The sequence below is a fragment of the Bos indicus x Bos taurus genome, chromosome 24 (assembly GCF_003369695.1).
Source record: "Bos indicus x Bos taurus breed Angus x Brahman F1 hybrid chromosome 24, Bos_hybrid_MaternalHap_v2.0, whole genome shotgun sequence".
Classification (NCBI taxonomy): domain Eukaryota; kingdom Metazoa; phylum Chordata; class Mammalia; order Artiodactyla; family Bovidae; genus Bos; species Bos indicus x Bos taurus.
In genome coordinates, this window is record NC_040099.1 from 56,236,577 (window position 1) to 56,251,122 (window position 14,546).

A 14,546-nucleotide genomic window follows, 5' to 3' on the forward strand; every position below is an offset into this window, starting at 1 on the left:
TGAATGGAACAACAAAGCACATCCATTTACATCACGGTTTACTGAGTATTTTAAACCCAGCATTGAGATGGTAGTTTGGCCACCTGATGCGAAGAGCTGACTCATTAGAAAAGACCCTGATGCTGGGAAAGATTGAAGGCAGGAGGAGAAAGGACAACAGAGGATGAGATGGTTGGATGGCATCGCTGACTCAATGGATGTGAGTTTCAGCAAGCTCCGAAAGATGGTGATGGACAGGGAGGCCTGGCGTGCTGCAGCCCCTGGGGTCGCAAACAGTCGGACACGACTGAGCGACTGAACTGAACTGACTGAGACAACAACTGAGGCCCAGAGTAAAAAGGTGCCTTTCAGAATCCGACTGCCGGTTGCCAGTGCGCCTGGTGGCTGCCTCAAGCGCTGCTGGAGATGCACAATGAGAGCCACGCTGTTTCATGCCTGCTGCACCGCACCTGTTCTGCAGCTCATGGACCCAGGGGGTAATTGCAACTTGTAAGTCTTCTTACTTAAGAAATGCTTTTTGTGAGGCTGTAGCTGTTATATTTGGCATGTTTGGTGCTTCCTCTGATGGATCTGGGCAGAGTAAATTGAAAACCTCTGAAAAGACTTCACTTTCTAGATGCCTTAGAACGTCTGTGATTCACGAGAAGAGCTCAAAATATCAACCTTCATAGGAACTTGGAAGAAGTCGACTCCAGCCCTCAAGGATGCCTTTGAGGGGTTCTAGACCTCAGTGGAGGGAGGAACTGCAGATGTGGTGGAAATGCCAGCAGAGCGAGAGTTAGGAATGGAGCCTAAAGATGTGAGCGAGCTGCTGCCTCCTCGTGATGAACCTTGCGCAGATGAGGAGTGGTTTCTGCAGATGAAATCTACTGCTGGTGAAAATGTTGGAAGGTTTTTGAAATGACAACAAAGGATTTAAACTGTGACATACACTACGTTGATAAAGCAGCAGCAGAGTTTGGAGAAGATTGCCTTCCTATTTTGAAAGAAGTTCTGTGGGTAAAATGCTGTCAAACCGTGTTACCCGGTAGAGAGGGATCGTTAATGACAGGACGAGTCCATCGATGCAGCAAACTGTGTCGTTTTCTTATTTTTAAAAATCGTCAGAGTCACCCCAGCTTCAGCAGCCATCACCTTGGTAAGGTCAGTGACCGTGAGCATCGAGGCAGACCCTCCACCGTCAAATAGATGACGACTTCCTGAGAGCTCAGGTGATGGTTAACAGGTTTTTTTTTTTTTTTTTTTTCAATTTTGTTTAGCAATAAAGTGTTTTGAATTTGGTAGGTACAGCTTTTAGATATAATGCTGTTATACTTACAGTGCGGTTTAAACGTAACGTGCAGCTGCACCAGGAAACTAAGCAATTCACGTGACTCCCTTTATTGTGATATCACCCGCCTGATCGCGGTGGTCTGCAAGGAGGCCTGTGCATTCAGAGATCTGTCCATTCTTCTTCCACGTATCTCTCTCTTCTTAGTTTGTGTCAAGATACCTGTTTTTCTTAATCACAGTCACACCTCAGTCCCCTAGCAGCAATCAGCCTTGGTTAAAGTCACGCTTTCTCTGGGAGTGGATGGGTTTAGGGCAGGGGGTAGGACAAAGACAGAGGAGGGGATTCATGGTCATAAAGCAGGATGCTAGGTTTTCACAGACTGATGTAAATTGGTTCTCAATCTTTTCACTTACATTTCAGTAAATGTAGTACAGTTGACCCACCAACAGGGGTTTGAGCTGTGCGGGTCCACTTGGAACCTTTTTTTAATGGTAAACACCACAGCACTCCAATCCAGGAGCGGTTGAATTTGTGGATAAGAGGAACCGTGGTTATAGAGGGCTGACTAAATTACACGCGGAGCTTTGACTGCTCGGATGGGTGGACGCCCCCAGCCTCCGAGTTTTTCGGGGTCAGCTGTCTCCGCTCTCCGCAGCGTGCGGAGCGGCCTTGTTCCGTCGCCCACCCCCACCAAGGCCCGCGCCCGGCTACTCCCACTCATCTCGGGAGCCTCGATTTGACGACCACTACTTCCGCAAAGGTGCTGAAGGTTTGCAGGCGATGCCGCTGAGTTGGGCAGTCCGCTGAGCCTTCTCAGATGCCTTGGCGCTGGGCGTGCGTGTCTGGCCCGGTACTTACTCTCGTGTGCCGGTACAGGAAGCAGCAGCTGTGGTTGTTTACGCGCTGTGCTTCTATCGGGGCTTCTCCACGTTAGCGCTGCTGGCGTTTGGGCTTGTAGTGCTCTCTTCTGGGGACGGCCCTTGCAGTGCAGCGTGTTTCTTGGCGCCCCGGCCTCCGCCCACCGCACGCCACCAGCACCCTCTCCAGACTGTGACTCACGAAGATGTCTGCGGACGTTGCCAGTGTCCTTTGGGGCTATGGGGGAAGCCGCCCGTGGCTGAGATCCACCGCTTTCTAAGCTCCTCAAAGGACCATTTGCTTTTTCTGTGTTTCCAGCGCGCAGCAGTGCTCGCTGCGTTACAGTGAGCAGGCCACTGCCTGAAGGTTGATTAATGTCGGGTGTCTTCACCTCTTCCCTCATCTCCCAGCTTCCATCTCCCCAGGCTCTGCAGAAGGGACACTGAGAACCTCTTGATGTCTAGAATAAAAGGTCAAGTAGGTACAGGAGGGCCTGAGCTTCCTGCCCCATCCTGACTGCTGACAAGCTGCCAAACCAGTGTGACTGACAACCTCTTAGCTTCCGTTTGTTTTTAGCTTTAAAGTGTGTGTGTGTGTGTGTGTGTGTGTGTGTGTGTGTGTGGTGGTGGTGGTGGTGTAATGTTGTAATGAAGTTAAATGAGCAACGTGTTTGCAAACATTGATCTCAGTAGGTATTCAGTGCACACTTGTTTGATACTCCTGATTGATTGATTGATTGATTGCATTCATTCGGCCAGTATTGAGCTCAGACGCTGAGAGGGCCCCAGATGAGAACAGTGTAAAGGGTGTTAGTCACGCCTACACCCCACAGACCCCGGCCCTGAGGAGTTCCTGCTCCAGTATGGGGGGCACCGGGCCGTTCACTGGGCTGAGCTTTCGTCTAGACCATGGGAGCCGGGTGCGACAGAGCCCAAGAAGGGGCTGGGAAGTTTTTTCTGAAGGGTCGCGTGCCTAGAGGCTTGACATCTGGAAGAAGCGTGTGCAGGAACATCCCAGGCATAGAAAGTGGCGCGTGCAGATGTGGGCAGGGCAGTGATCGGGCCAGAGACTGCAGCGTGTGCTGAGACCACTGGTGGGAGAAGAGGGTAGACGCCTAGGTGGCGCCGTGGTAAAGAATCCGACTGTCGATGCAGGAGACGCAGGTTCCATCCCTATGTCGGGAAGATGCCCTGGAGGAGGCATGGCAGCCCACTCCGGTGTTCTTGCCTGTAGAATCCCATGGACAGAGGAACCTTATAGGCTATAGTCCATGGGGTCGCAAAAAGCTGGACATGGCTGAGCACAGGCGTGAGAGTCGACGTGTGTGAGTCTTTCTGAAATCAGATTCCTCGCCACAGTGACCCAGGAGCAATTAGAGAGGTTTTCTTTTTTCCTTTTCATTTCGTTAGCATTTAGTCCGGTCTTTTCTCTTACACGTCAGTTACCCAGAATCTCAATTATATTTCCATTCTTTCACAAATGTGTTGAGTTTTGTATACAAAATAGAAGCCCTTCAAACACAGTTTCTTTCCTTAAAACACAGTTTCTTTCCTTTAGTGATTTAAACTTTTCACATGCGTCTTTAACATATGTATTTGTAATATTGAATAAAATAAGCTGGATTTTATTATCTCTGTTTTCCTAGCAAGAGAAACACTGCTTGTTTTTATCTATTAGCTGTTGACAACAGCTCTCTGAAGTAAGTAGTCTTTCTTTTATTTAGGAGATGGAAGAATTAATGCTGGAGATGTCGAGTGGTTCATGTAAAGATCTGTCTAACAGAGAAGCAGGAGGAGTAGGGCCCCCGTCTCTAGGGCTCCAGGTCTTGTTCCTTGGTCCCTTGGCCCTTTGGGAAGAGTCTCAAGTCATTCCCCCTGTGCTAGCGTTGTGGAAAGTTAGCATATTGATCTAGGAATGTCTTAATATGTTAATACCATTTGGCTGTTACTGTTATTCCAATATTATCCAGTAAGACCTGGCCTGTAGAAATATCTTTAGAAGAAAGTTTCTTTATAAAAAGTGTTTTTATTTAACACATAATTAATTTGTAATTTACATTTTATTTCTGTCATATGAAATAAATTATAGTACAGTATAAAGCATTGGCACATCCCAGGTGGCTCAGTAGTAAAAGAATCCACCTGCCAATGCAGGAGACTCTGGTTTGACCCCTGGGTCAGGAAGATTCCCTGGAGGAGGAAATGGCACCCCACTCCAGTGTTCTTGCCTGAAAAATCCCATGGACAGAGGAGCCTGGTGGGCTGTGGTCCATGGGAGTCACACAGAGTCCAACATAACTGAGCGTGTGCGTGTGCACACACACACAGACACATACTTAAAACCTTAATAACTAAAATACCTCTATTTTTGGTTTATGCTTATTAATATACTTGTTAATGAAAACACATGAAAGGAAGTGAAATAACATCATCTAATGCTAGATAGCATATTGAAAAGCAGAGACATTACTTTGCCAACAAAGGTCCATCTAGTCAAGGCTATGGTTTTTCCAGTGGTCATGTATGGATGTGAGAGTTGGACTGTGAAGAAAACTGAGCACCAAAGAATCGATGCTTTTGAACTGTGGTGTTGCAGAAGACTCTTGAGAGTCCCATGGACTGCAAGGAGATCCAACCAATCCATTCTAAAGGAGATCAGTCCTCGGTGTTCTTTGGAAGGAATGATGCTAAAGCTGAAACTCCAATACTTTGGCCACCTCATGCGAAGAGTTGACTCTCTGGAAAAGACTCTGATGCTGGGAGGGATTGCGGGAAGGAGGAGAAGGGGACGACAGAGGATGAGTTGGCTGGATGGCATCACGGACTCAATGGACGTGAGTTTGAGTGAACTCTGGGAGTTGGTGATGGACAGGGAGGCCTGGCGTGCTGCAGTTCATGGGATCGCAGAGTCGGACACGACTGAGCGACTGAACTGAATGAGTATCTTTTAATTCATACCTAATCACAAAATCCCATTCTATCCAAAATCAAATATTTAGAGTAAGTATATTGTCTAATTCCAACTTAAAACAGAATTCTCTGAGGGAAAGCTCATCTTACCTGTTTTCCTAACTGTCAGTGTGCAGTAACGGCAATACGACAGCAGAGGGCACCAAATCTCCATCTCAGTCTTAACACATTTTCTTGGTCGTTAATTTTTTGTGTTTCCTTCTTCCCTCCTTGTCTTCCTTATTCCCTTCCTTCCTTCCCTTTCCCCAATCCTTAAAATCATTGACATTAAAACCCTACTTTTTAAAATAGCAAATGGTGGGATTTTCCTCCTTAACTGAATTTTTTAAAAGTACATTAAGACATCCTTGTGTTTTTATTTGTTGAAACTTTTGTATTCAACATTATGCATCAGATTTCAGAAGTTCTTTTAAAGGTCCTTATTCAATAAAATATTCTATCCATAATCAAGAATAAAATTATTTATTCATTTTTCTTATGAATTTATTCTTAATTAATAAACTGGTACTCTGTACTTAGTTCCTAAAAATTATTTAGAGCATACATTATAAATGATATCTACATAGTTATTTTATAAAATATATTAATATTTTAAAATACGTATCTTTCCTTATATTCTGTTTTAGGACTCTATGTTTGTAGAGGCTCGTTTGTATGTGTGTGTTAGATAACATTTCCTAGTCTTATTAGTATCCTTCGTCTCTGGTTTCAGAGGAAATTCAAAATTAAGAAAAAAATCATCTATTTTTCTTCTTTCCACTTTACCATCAAAATCAGCTGATGTTTAATGCTAACTTCATAAATCAAATTAATGTTTAGGTAGAAATCTGAACTATTTGATATTATAATTATAGGTTGAACTCAGGACCCTTTCAGGAAAAACAATGAATTATTTTACCAGGTAACATTAAAAATTGTCCCCAAAATCATGACATTAAAAAACAGTTCAGAAATAAGTAAGCTTTTAAATTGGGACCACTGAAGTAAATGGTACAACAGTAAAATTATTGCCAGTGTTTCAATTGTCTCTTAGTCATTGGATAAGATGAAATAAGGCTGGAGTATCAATATGTCATTGGTTTTAGGGGACAAAGTTATCAGGTATTTCAGCAGACATGACTTAACCTGGCATATATTCAAATATATAATAACAGTAAATGCTGTAGAAAGGATAATATCAACATTTTCTTCTCTGCAGATTGTAAGATAACTGGTGTGGTTTTTTTGTCTGTTACCGTTTCTGGGGTCTGCTGAGTTATGCTGTGCATGTATGTGTGTGCTGAAAAATACCTGAGGTTGAATACAGATTGATCCCGTGATCACAGTCCTGTCACTTTGCTTGGGTTTTCACTTGAGACACAATTTTAGCCACTGCTCTTCATGTGATTGCCACAGGTTCACTGTCAGTGATGACCACACAACCCAATAATTTTTTTTTATTTTTGCATTTCTGTAATATTTTAAGTCAAGTTCCTTGTTTATCTGAAATGACTAAATCTGTATTTTCCCATATACAGAAGACAAAAAACTTACAGTAAAATATCAAATATATCTGTCTAATTAGCTTTATTTTGCATTTACCATTGGGTTTTACTTACCAAGACCATTTCATTTGTATATTTCACATGATTTAGATTTTCTGTTGGCCTTTTTCAAATAAGTTTTAACATTATTGCATTAAGTACAGAGGCTTTTTTTTTTCCTCTCAAGCATATTGTAGAAAATGGGCATTCTGCAAATATTTGCTGAGTTGAATTTAATCTTCCTCCATGATAATGCAAAAATGAGTTTGTGAGCACACATTTCAGATGTTCTTTAATAAAGGTGACAGAGCAAACATACTAACATTCCTGTTAAAGAATTTCTAGGATCAGTTGGCCTGTTCTTGAAATTGTTAAGAATGTAAGATGATTGAATGAGTTAGTTGTCTCTGTATGTTATATATCTTATGATTAAGCCAAAAGGTCCTTGGAGTTTGGTAGATGTTTTTGTTTATTTTTCTTTAGCTAATCTTAGTTTACACTGATACTGGATATCAGACATGCCAGTGATCATCTCTGCCATCTTCATGCATGTAGCTAATTTTTTTTTAAGAAACTTTTTATTTTGTATTAGACTATAGCCAATTAACAATGTTGAGATAGTTTCAGGTGAACAGCAAAGGGATTCAGCCACAGATACACACGTATCCATTCTCCCCCAAACTCCAGTCTCATCCAGGCCGCCAGGCAACCTTGAGCTGAGTTCCCTGTGCTATATAGTAAGTCCTTGTTGGTTGTCTATTTTAAATATAGCAGTGTGTGGTGGTGGTGGTTTAGTCGCTAAGTTGTGTCCAACTCTTGCGATCTGTGGACTGTAGCCTGCTGGGCTCCTCTGTCCATGGGATTCTCCAGGCAAGAATACTGGAGTGGGTTGCCGTGCCCTACTACAGGGGATCTTCTCAACCCAGGGATCGAACCCAGGTCTCCTGCATTGCAGGCAGATTCTTTACCGACTGAGCTATGAGGGATAGCAGTGTGTACATGTAGCTAAAATCTTACCCTCACAACTTCTCTTGTGTCTATATTTTGTTGTAATAAGACTTTGCCAGTCAGTGAAATCCATGGTCAGGCATTACAGGTCATACGCGGGACTTGGTGATGTTAGAAGTTGTAGTTCATCTGCAGGATGCGGGCTTGAGCCTTTGCTCTCCTTTCTTCCTGTCTCTCTCTGTTCTCATCTGCTTTCATTGTTTGCCTTCTTTCTCTTTCCCTCTCTTTTTCTGACTGTGGATTGCCATTAGATACAGTATTTGCTACAATGATACAATCAGTAGGCCCAAGAGGTTGATGAGAGGAGTCGCACACAATCAGGCCCAGATACCAGGGTGCCAGATCCCAGATAACCTCTCAGCTGTCTGAGCACACAGGCTGTCTGCTGGCACACCTCCCAGAGAGAGGCGGCACCTGGGCAGGTCCTGGGTGCTGAGAGGGGCGCGTGTGGTTGGCATCAGAGGAGGGAGCTTCAAAGACGACCTTGTGTCCTCATTCAAGCAGCTCTTGCTGCTTCAAGAATTACCGAGCATGCTTGATTTTTTTATTTTTTTTTTTACTCTTTGATAGTAATGGTTTATCTTTCTCCTAAAATAATTTTGTAGATTTTTTAACTGGAAAGACAGTATTTACTAAAGTACTGTGTTTTACCTAATGTTGTTATTCCCTCAAACCTCGTGCCACATCTGTGTACCTAATATTGATATAAAATACATTTTGCTGTGACATAACCGGCCCTAAGGCCCAGCACAGCGCCCAGGTTATAGCAACAGCTCGGTATGTTCTAGCTTTCACCTCTAATAGTTTTGATATCAGTGATACTTTAGGTATAATGTTTTTATTATAAATGTATAATTTAACGTCTCATTCAGGCCAGCTAGTGTCAGCAGGTGCACAGCATTAAGCGCAGTGTTTGACATCACACAGTCAGTGTTTGAAAAAACAAATACCAAAATGGGGCAAGAAATAAGACAGGAACGTATGCATCTGTCAGCCCAGATCAGATCAGATCAGTTCAGTCGCTCAGTCGTGTCCGACTCTTTGCAACCCCATGAATCGCAGCACGCCAGGCCTCCCTGTCCAACACCAACTCCCGGAGTTCACTCAGACTCAGGTCCATCGAGTCGGTGATGCCATCCAGCCATCTCATCCTCTGTCATCCCCTTCTCCTCCTGCCCCCAATCCCTCCCAGCATCAGAGTCTTTTCCAGAGAGTCAACTCTTCGCATGAGGTGGCCAAAGTACTGGAGTTTCAGCTTCAGCATCATTCCTTCCAAAGAAATCCCAGGGCTGATCTCCTTGAGAATGGACTGGTTGGATCTCCTTGCAGTCCATGGGACTCTCAAGAGTCTTCTCCAACACCACAGTTCAAAAGCATCAATTCTTCGGCACTCAGCCTTCTTCACAGTCCAACTCTCACATCCATACATGACCACAGGAAAAACCATAGCCTTGACTAGACGAACCTTTGTTGGCAAAGTAATGTCTCTGCTTTTCAATATGCTATCTAGGTTGGTCATAACTTTCCGCCTGTCTTCTAATCCTGGTGTGATTGCATATTTCTGTCTCCTCTCATCTGGGTGGCTTCTGTTTCCTTCAAGCTTGTATTCATGACCTGGATCTATTCTTTTCAGCCAACATTGCTGGTAGATGAGTAGTTATAAAATTAAATTTGATTATGTTACTCCCCTTATTAAAGTCTTTAGGTAATAGTTCTCATACTTTGGGCTTCCCTGGTGGCTCACATAGTCAAGTGTCTGCCTGCAGTGCAGGAGACCCGCGTTTGATCCCTGGATCGGGAAGATCCCCTGGAGAAGGAAGTGGCAACCCCACTCCAGTATTCTTGCCTGGAAAATCCCATGGATGGAGGAGTCTGATGGGCTACAGTCCATGGGGTCGCGAAGAGTCAGACACAACTGAGCGACTTCATTTTCTCTTTCTCTTTTTCTTGTGCTTTACTGTAAAAAGTCATCTCGGGTTTTCATTAGGCAGATTCTGATCCATTCCAAGAGACACGGATTCAGGTTCGATACGCGGCCCCAGAACCCACACTTTAGCAAGCATCCCTGATGTTCTCAGGGAAGCACTGCTTTAGTGGCTCCTGAGCCTGTGCGGGAACGTTCAGAAGCCTCAGTGTGGCCCTGTCTGCTCTCAGCGGGCCACGCCTTGCGTTCTTGGCCCTGGTCACCAACACCAGCACCCTCCTGTGCTTCTCCGGCCTTCGTCCTTCTCACTTTTCTGCCCTTTGGCGAGGAGCCCCTGACACCCGGGGTGGACTCAGTTCTTTGTTTTTCTTATCACACCTTCCACTGTCCTTTATTTGTAACACCACTCATACTGCATAGTCATGTCATTATTTGTTAGTTAGAGCCTTGCAGGAACATAGATGAATGCGGCATAAATGAATGAAATACTGGGATGGAATTCAAAAAATCTTCTTTTTTTTTTCCTTCATATTTTGTGTAGTGGAAATTTATCATACTACTTATGCACCTTAGGTTCTTAAGCTGTAGTATGGAAATGATATTTATTTTCTACCTTCCTTTAAACACCATGTATTCAGTTCAGAGCAGAGGTTTATACAAAGTGAGCAGAATTAGTGATAATTCTGGAAATAAATTTGGAAAGAACAGCCACTTGAGCTGCTTCTTGAAGGGTGAGGAGAAGTATGGCTTGAGTGGCAGCAGTGAGAATGAGAAAGGGGTGCAATCCTGGCATGAGCCACGCAGAGGCACGAATGCCTTGGCTGTGTGGTTCTGGAAGGCACAGGTGGCTTAATTTGGTTTCAGTGGAAGATTGTAGGGTTGTAGTTAGAGATGAGGAGAAGGCAATGGCACTCCACTCCAGTACTCTTGCCTGGAGAATCCCATGGGTGGAGGAACCTGGTGGGCTGCAGTCCATGGGGTTGCTAAGAGTCGGACACGACTGAGCGACTTCATTTTCACTTTTCACTTTCATGCATTGGAGAAGGTAATGGCAACCCACTCCAGTGTTCTTGCCTGGAGAATCCCAGGGATGGGGGAGCCTGGTAGGCTGCCGTCTATGGGGTCGCACAGAGTCAGACACGACTGAAGCGACTTAGCAGCAGCAGCAGTTAGAGATGAAATTGGAGGAGTAGGCAGCCATCTATTTTGGAGGCTGTTTTGTGCTTTGCAAAGAAGTCTTTGCTTTGCAAAGATTTTATCCCTGGGTTATAAAATGCTGTTGAAGCCTCTTAAGCAGGAAAGGAATGTAGTTAGGTGGGAGGAGGACTGAGATAGAAGAGAGACCATGTAAAGGGGGTTAGTGTGATGCTGTGATAGAAGAGTTGCCTAGCAACTTAAAACAGTTTTACAAAGATTTTTATAATGTTTGTTTATTTTGCCAGGTACTCCAATAGGCGTGGGATTGTACACGATGAGTAAGACATAGTTCCTATAGAGAACAGGAACATGTAAATACATAAAATAGATAGTTATATCAATATAGCCAAGGCGTACAGGTTTGTGATGTGTATAAAAAATGTTATGGGAACTGGGTTTGCTGTGGATTAAATTTCCCTGGGAGAATTAGGATCTTGATGGAAGAGAAGGGGTTGGAGTGGAGCCAAGTAGAGTATTTTGGGTAAAGAAGGAAGGGGATCAGTGGGTGAGGGAGAGTGGTTATGGCGGTGGAACCTGTCTGTTAAAGCGGGAAAGTACTTGGCATTGAGTTGTAATGGACCTTGAATGTTGTGCTTAAGGATTTAGCATTTTATCCAAGAACTGTATTTTCTATTTATGAAAATGCATATTGATTATAGACAATGTAAGAAATATATAGAAATAGGAAGAAAATGTAGATCTGATACAATTGCATCACAAAAAGTAATAGGAACATTTTCATGTATGTCTTTCCAGTGTTTCTCACCATGCTCAAAAACATACTTGGGCATTAAAGAAATGAAATCAGAATTTTAACTCTGTTATATAGTGTGTATGTGTGTGTGTGTGTGTGCTCATATGTAATCTTATCTCACTTAAAATTGGAATACGGGCATTTTGCCATGTGGTTAAATGTGCCAAGGAAGCATGATTTGTCTTGATTACAGTATTTATTGTATGATTATGCTTAAATTATTTATTTCCTTATTGCTAGAATATTCAGGTTGTCTTCAATCTACAATAATGGGCACTGTTTCACCAAACATCTTTGCACCTAAATCTTTGTACTTCTGACTATTTAGGATAGGGTTCTAGAAATAAATGTACTGGTCAAACAGTGTTAAGGGCTCATACGCCCCTACTCCGCTGAAAGGGCTGCTGTTGAAGGCCCTGCCTGCCTGCAGTGTGTGGGTTTGCTTTCATTGTACTCCTGGCTAAGCAATTTTTTGTGTGTTTACTGTTCGTTAATTTTATAAATGGTATCTTGTGGTTTTTTAACTGTTATTTCCTCAACAGCTAGTTTGAGTCAGTTTCCCTTTTATTCCTTGGCTATTTGTCTCTTTTATTGTGAATTGTCCTTGACCTTTATGATATCTTTCCCTTTTATTTTGGCACTCAAGTTTTTATATAGATTGTAACTTTATCAGTCTTATTTGCGGCGCATTTTTATTCCTATTTCTTACTTGCCTTCAATTTTTCTAGTAGTGAATTTGAAATTTAGGTCTGTGTGGCAAGTCCTTTCTCATCTTGAGATAAGATACATTCACCTATATTTTGATTTAGTTTTTTAATTTTGTATTTTTCATTTCTCTTAATAACCCGTGATAATGGGGCAGTTTTTTGGCAGGAGACTGACCTGATTAGATTTGCTTTTCAGAAGGAAGTGTTGTGGCTCGGCAGAGATTGGATGGGAGTGAGGAGAGACAAAGGGCGGTGAATCCGTTTTGGAAGAGAGAGAAGAAGGGTCTGGACGTGGTGGTGGTGGTGGTGGCGGCGACAGAGGAGAATGGTTCTCCACCCGTGACTTGGGAGGTGCAGCAGGTTTAGTGGGAGGGTGGAGGTTAGGACATACTAAATATAAGGCTCTGTGGGACATCCAGGTAAAAGCAGTGGGAAATACAAGATTGAAACTCCTTCAGGAGCTGGTCTGGCTGATGATGGAAATTAGGAGCCATTACAAATAGGGGATAGTTCTATTGTGGGAGAAAGAATGAGTGTTCAGGGCCTCTAACTGAGTGGTCAGAATTAGAAGTTTCAGCAAGAAGGTATTCTCTGGGAATTTCTTTTTATACTTTCTCTTTGCAAAATCAACAATGTCAGAAATAATGAATACAGTCAGTGATATGCAAAGAGATCAATGAGGAGAGGGACAAAAGAGTTTCCATTGGGTTAATCTGCTACTTGCCTTACATTTGGCTAAAAGGGGCAGTAGACTGGGAAAGAAATAGAAGGAACATGGTCAAACAATAGCACTTTTGAAGAATGCAAGTAGGCTTGAACATAGTTCTCTATTGAGGGAAAAGAATCCACAAACAGAGACTGAAGGTAAAGTAAAACAGGAATTTGGTGCAGCGACTAAAAGGATGACTAGTCATGATGAATGGATTATGCTTTCCGGCTGGAACAGTAGTAGCTTATTCTCAGACGTATAATTTGCATTCAAGTTATTGAAACAATTTTTAACCTGCTCTATGAGTAGAAAGACTCCCTGCTTCAATAATACAATTTCATTTCTTTTTAAAAAACTGACAATTTTATAATTATTTCAGCTTGGTGTTCTTCTAATTTTAAGTTCCTATCTTTTACGTGCTGCTGATTGACACAGCTGCCTTTTTCCTTTTAATGATACAGGTACCAAAAAAAACAGCTTAATAAGCACCTAAATTCCTTCAACTATGTATTGTTCATTAATGAAGGCATGGCATGACATACTTTGAATTATAACCATCTTTTCAAAATATCTGTTGCAGGGCAATTTACCTAAATATTCGCATAACTCCCTGATGGTTCAAGCAATAAAGACGAACCTGACAGACCCCGACATACACGTGCTCTTCTTTGATGTGGAGGCGCTGATTATTCAGCTCTTGACTGAAGAAGCCTCTAGGCCGAACACGACGCTTATTTCCCCAGAGAATCTGCAGAAAGCACCTGGCAGTTCAGACAAAGGGGGCTCTTTTCTAACCGGAAAACGAGCAGCAGTCCTCTTCCAACAAGTGAAGGAAACCATCAAAGAGAACATAAAGGAGCACCTCCTGGATGACGAAGACGAGGATGAAGAGGCGGTGCGGCAGAGGCGGGAAGACAGTGACCCTGAGTACCGGGCCAGCAAGTCCAAGCCGCTGACGCTGCTGGAGTATAACCTGACGATGGACACCGCCAAGTTGTTCATGTCCTGCCTCCACGCCTGGGGCTTGAATGAGGTCCTGGACGAAGTGTGCCTCGACCGCCTGGGGATGCTGAAACCCCACTGCACGGTGTCCTTTGGCCTCTTGTCGCGAGGGGGTCACATGTCCCTGATGCTTCCGGGTTACAACCAGGCGGCTTGTAAGCTGTCCCGTGGGAAAGCCGAGCTGGGAAGGAGGCTGGCGGCCACCGAGGGCGTCGGGAAGGGGACCTACGGCTTGTCCCGGGCCGTCACCACGCAGCATCTCCTGTCTGTCATATCTTTGGCAAACACCTTGATGAGTATGACCAATGCAACTTTTATTGGTGATCATATGAAGAAGGGCCCTACCAGGTGTGACCTTGATAGCTTGATTTTTATCCTTATGATGCAGAAAAAAAAGAAACCTGTTTTCTTTTTATCACATCTTATTACCTTTTATGTGGTGAGGGGGGACTCTACACGCCTTCACATTTTTGTGTCATCTCAGTGTTTCTCCTTTAAATTTTAACTACAACACGCATGGCTTAAAATATAATCAAACTGTACAGTTCTATCTGTACTCAGACATACTTAGTAGCTATCATAAAAAAATACTGGAATGAAAGAGTAGGTCAGAGTTCAGCTT

At 43.3% G+C, this 14,546-nt stretch overlaps 1 protein-coding gene across 4 annotated transcripts in view; it reads left to right on the forward strand.

The window, feature by feature from the left end:
• WDR7 (WD repeat domain 7) overlaps positions 1-14,546 on the forward strand; it is a 354,748-nt gene that overhangs the window by 86,890 nt on the left and 253,312 nt on the right. For all 4 annotated transcript variants that reach the window (XM_027526250.1, XM_027526251.1, XM_027526252.1 and 1 more), the window contains exon 15: positions 13,503-14,272. In XM_027526250.1, the coding sequence (XP_027382051.1) occupies positions 13,503-14,272 (770 nt within the window). The remainder of the gene's footprint in view (positions 1-13,502; positions 14,273-14,546) is intronic.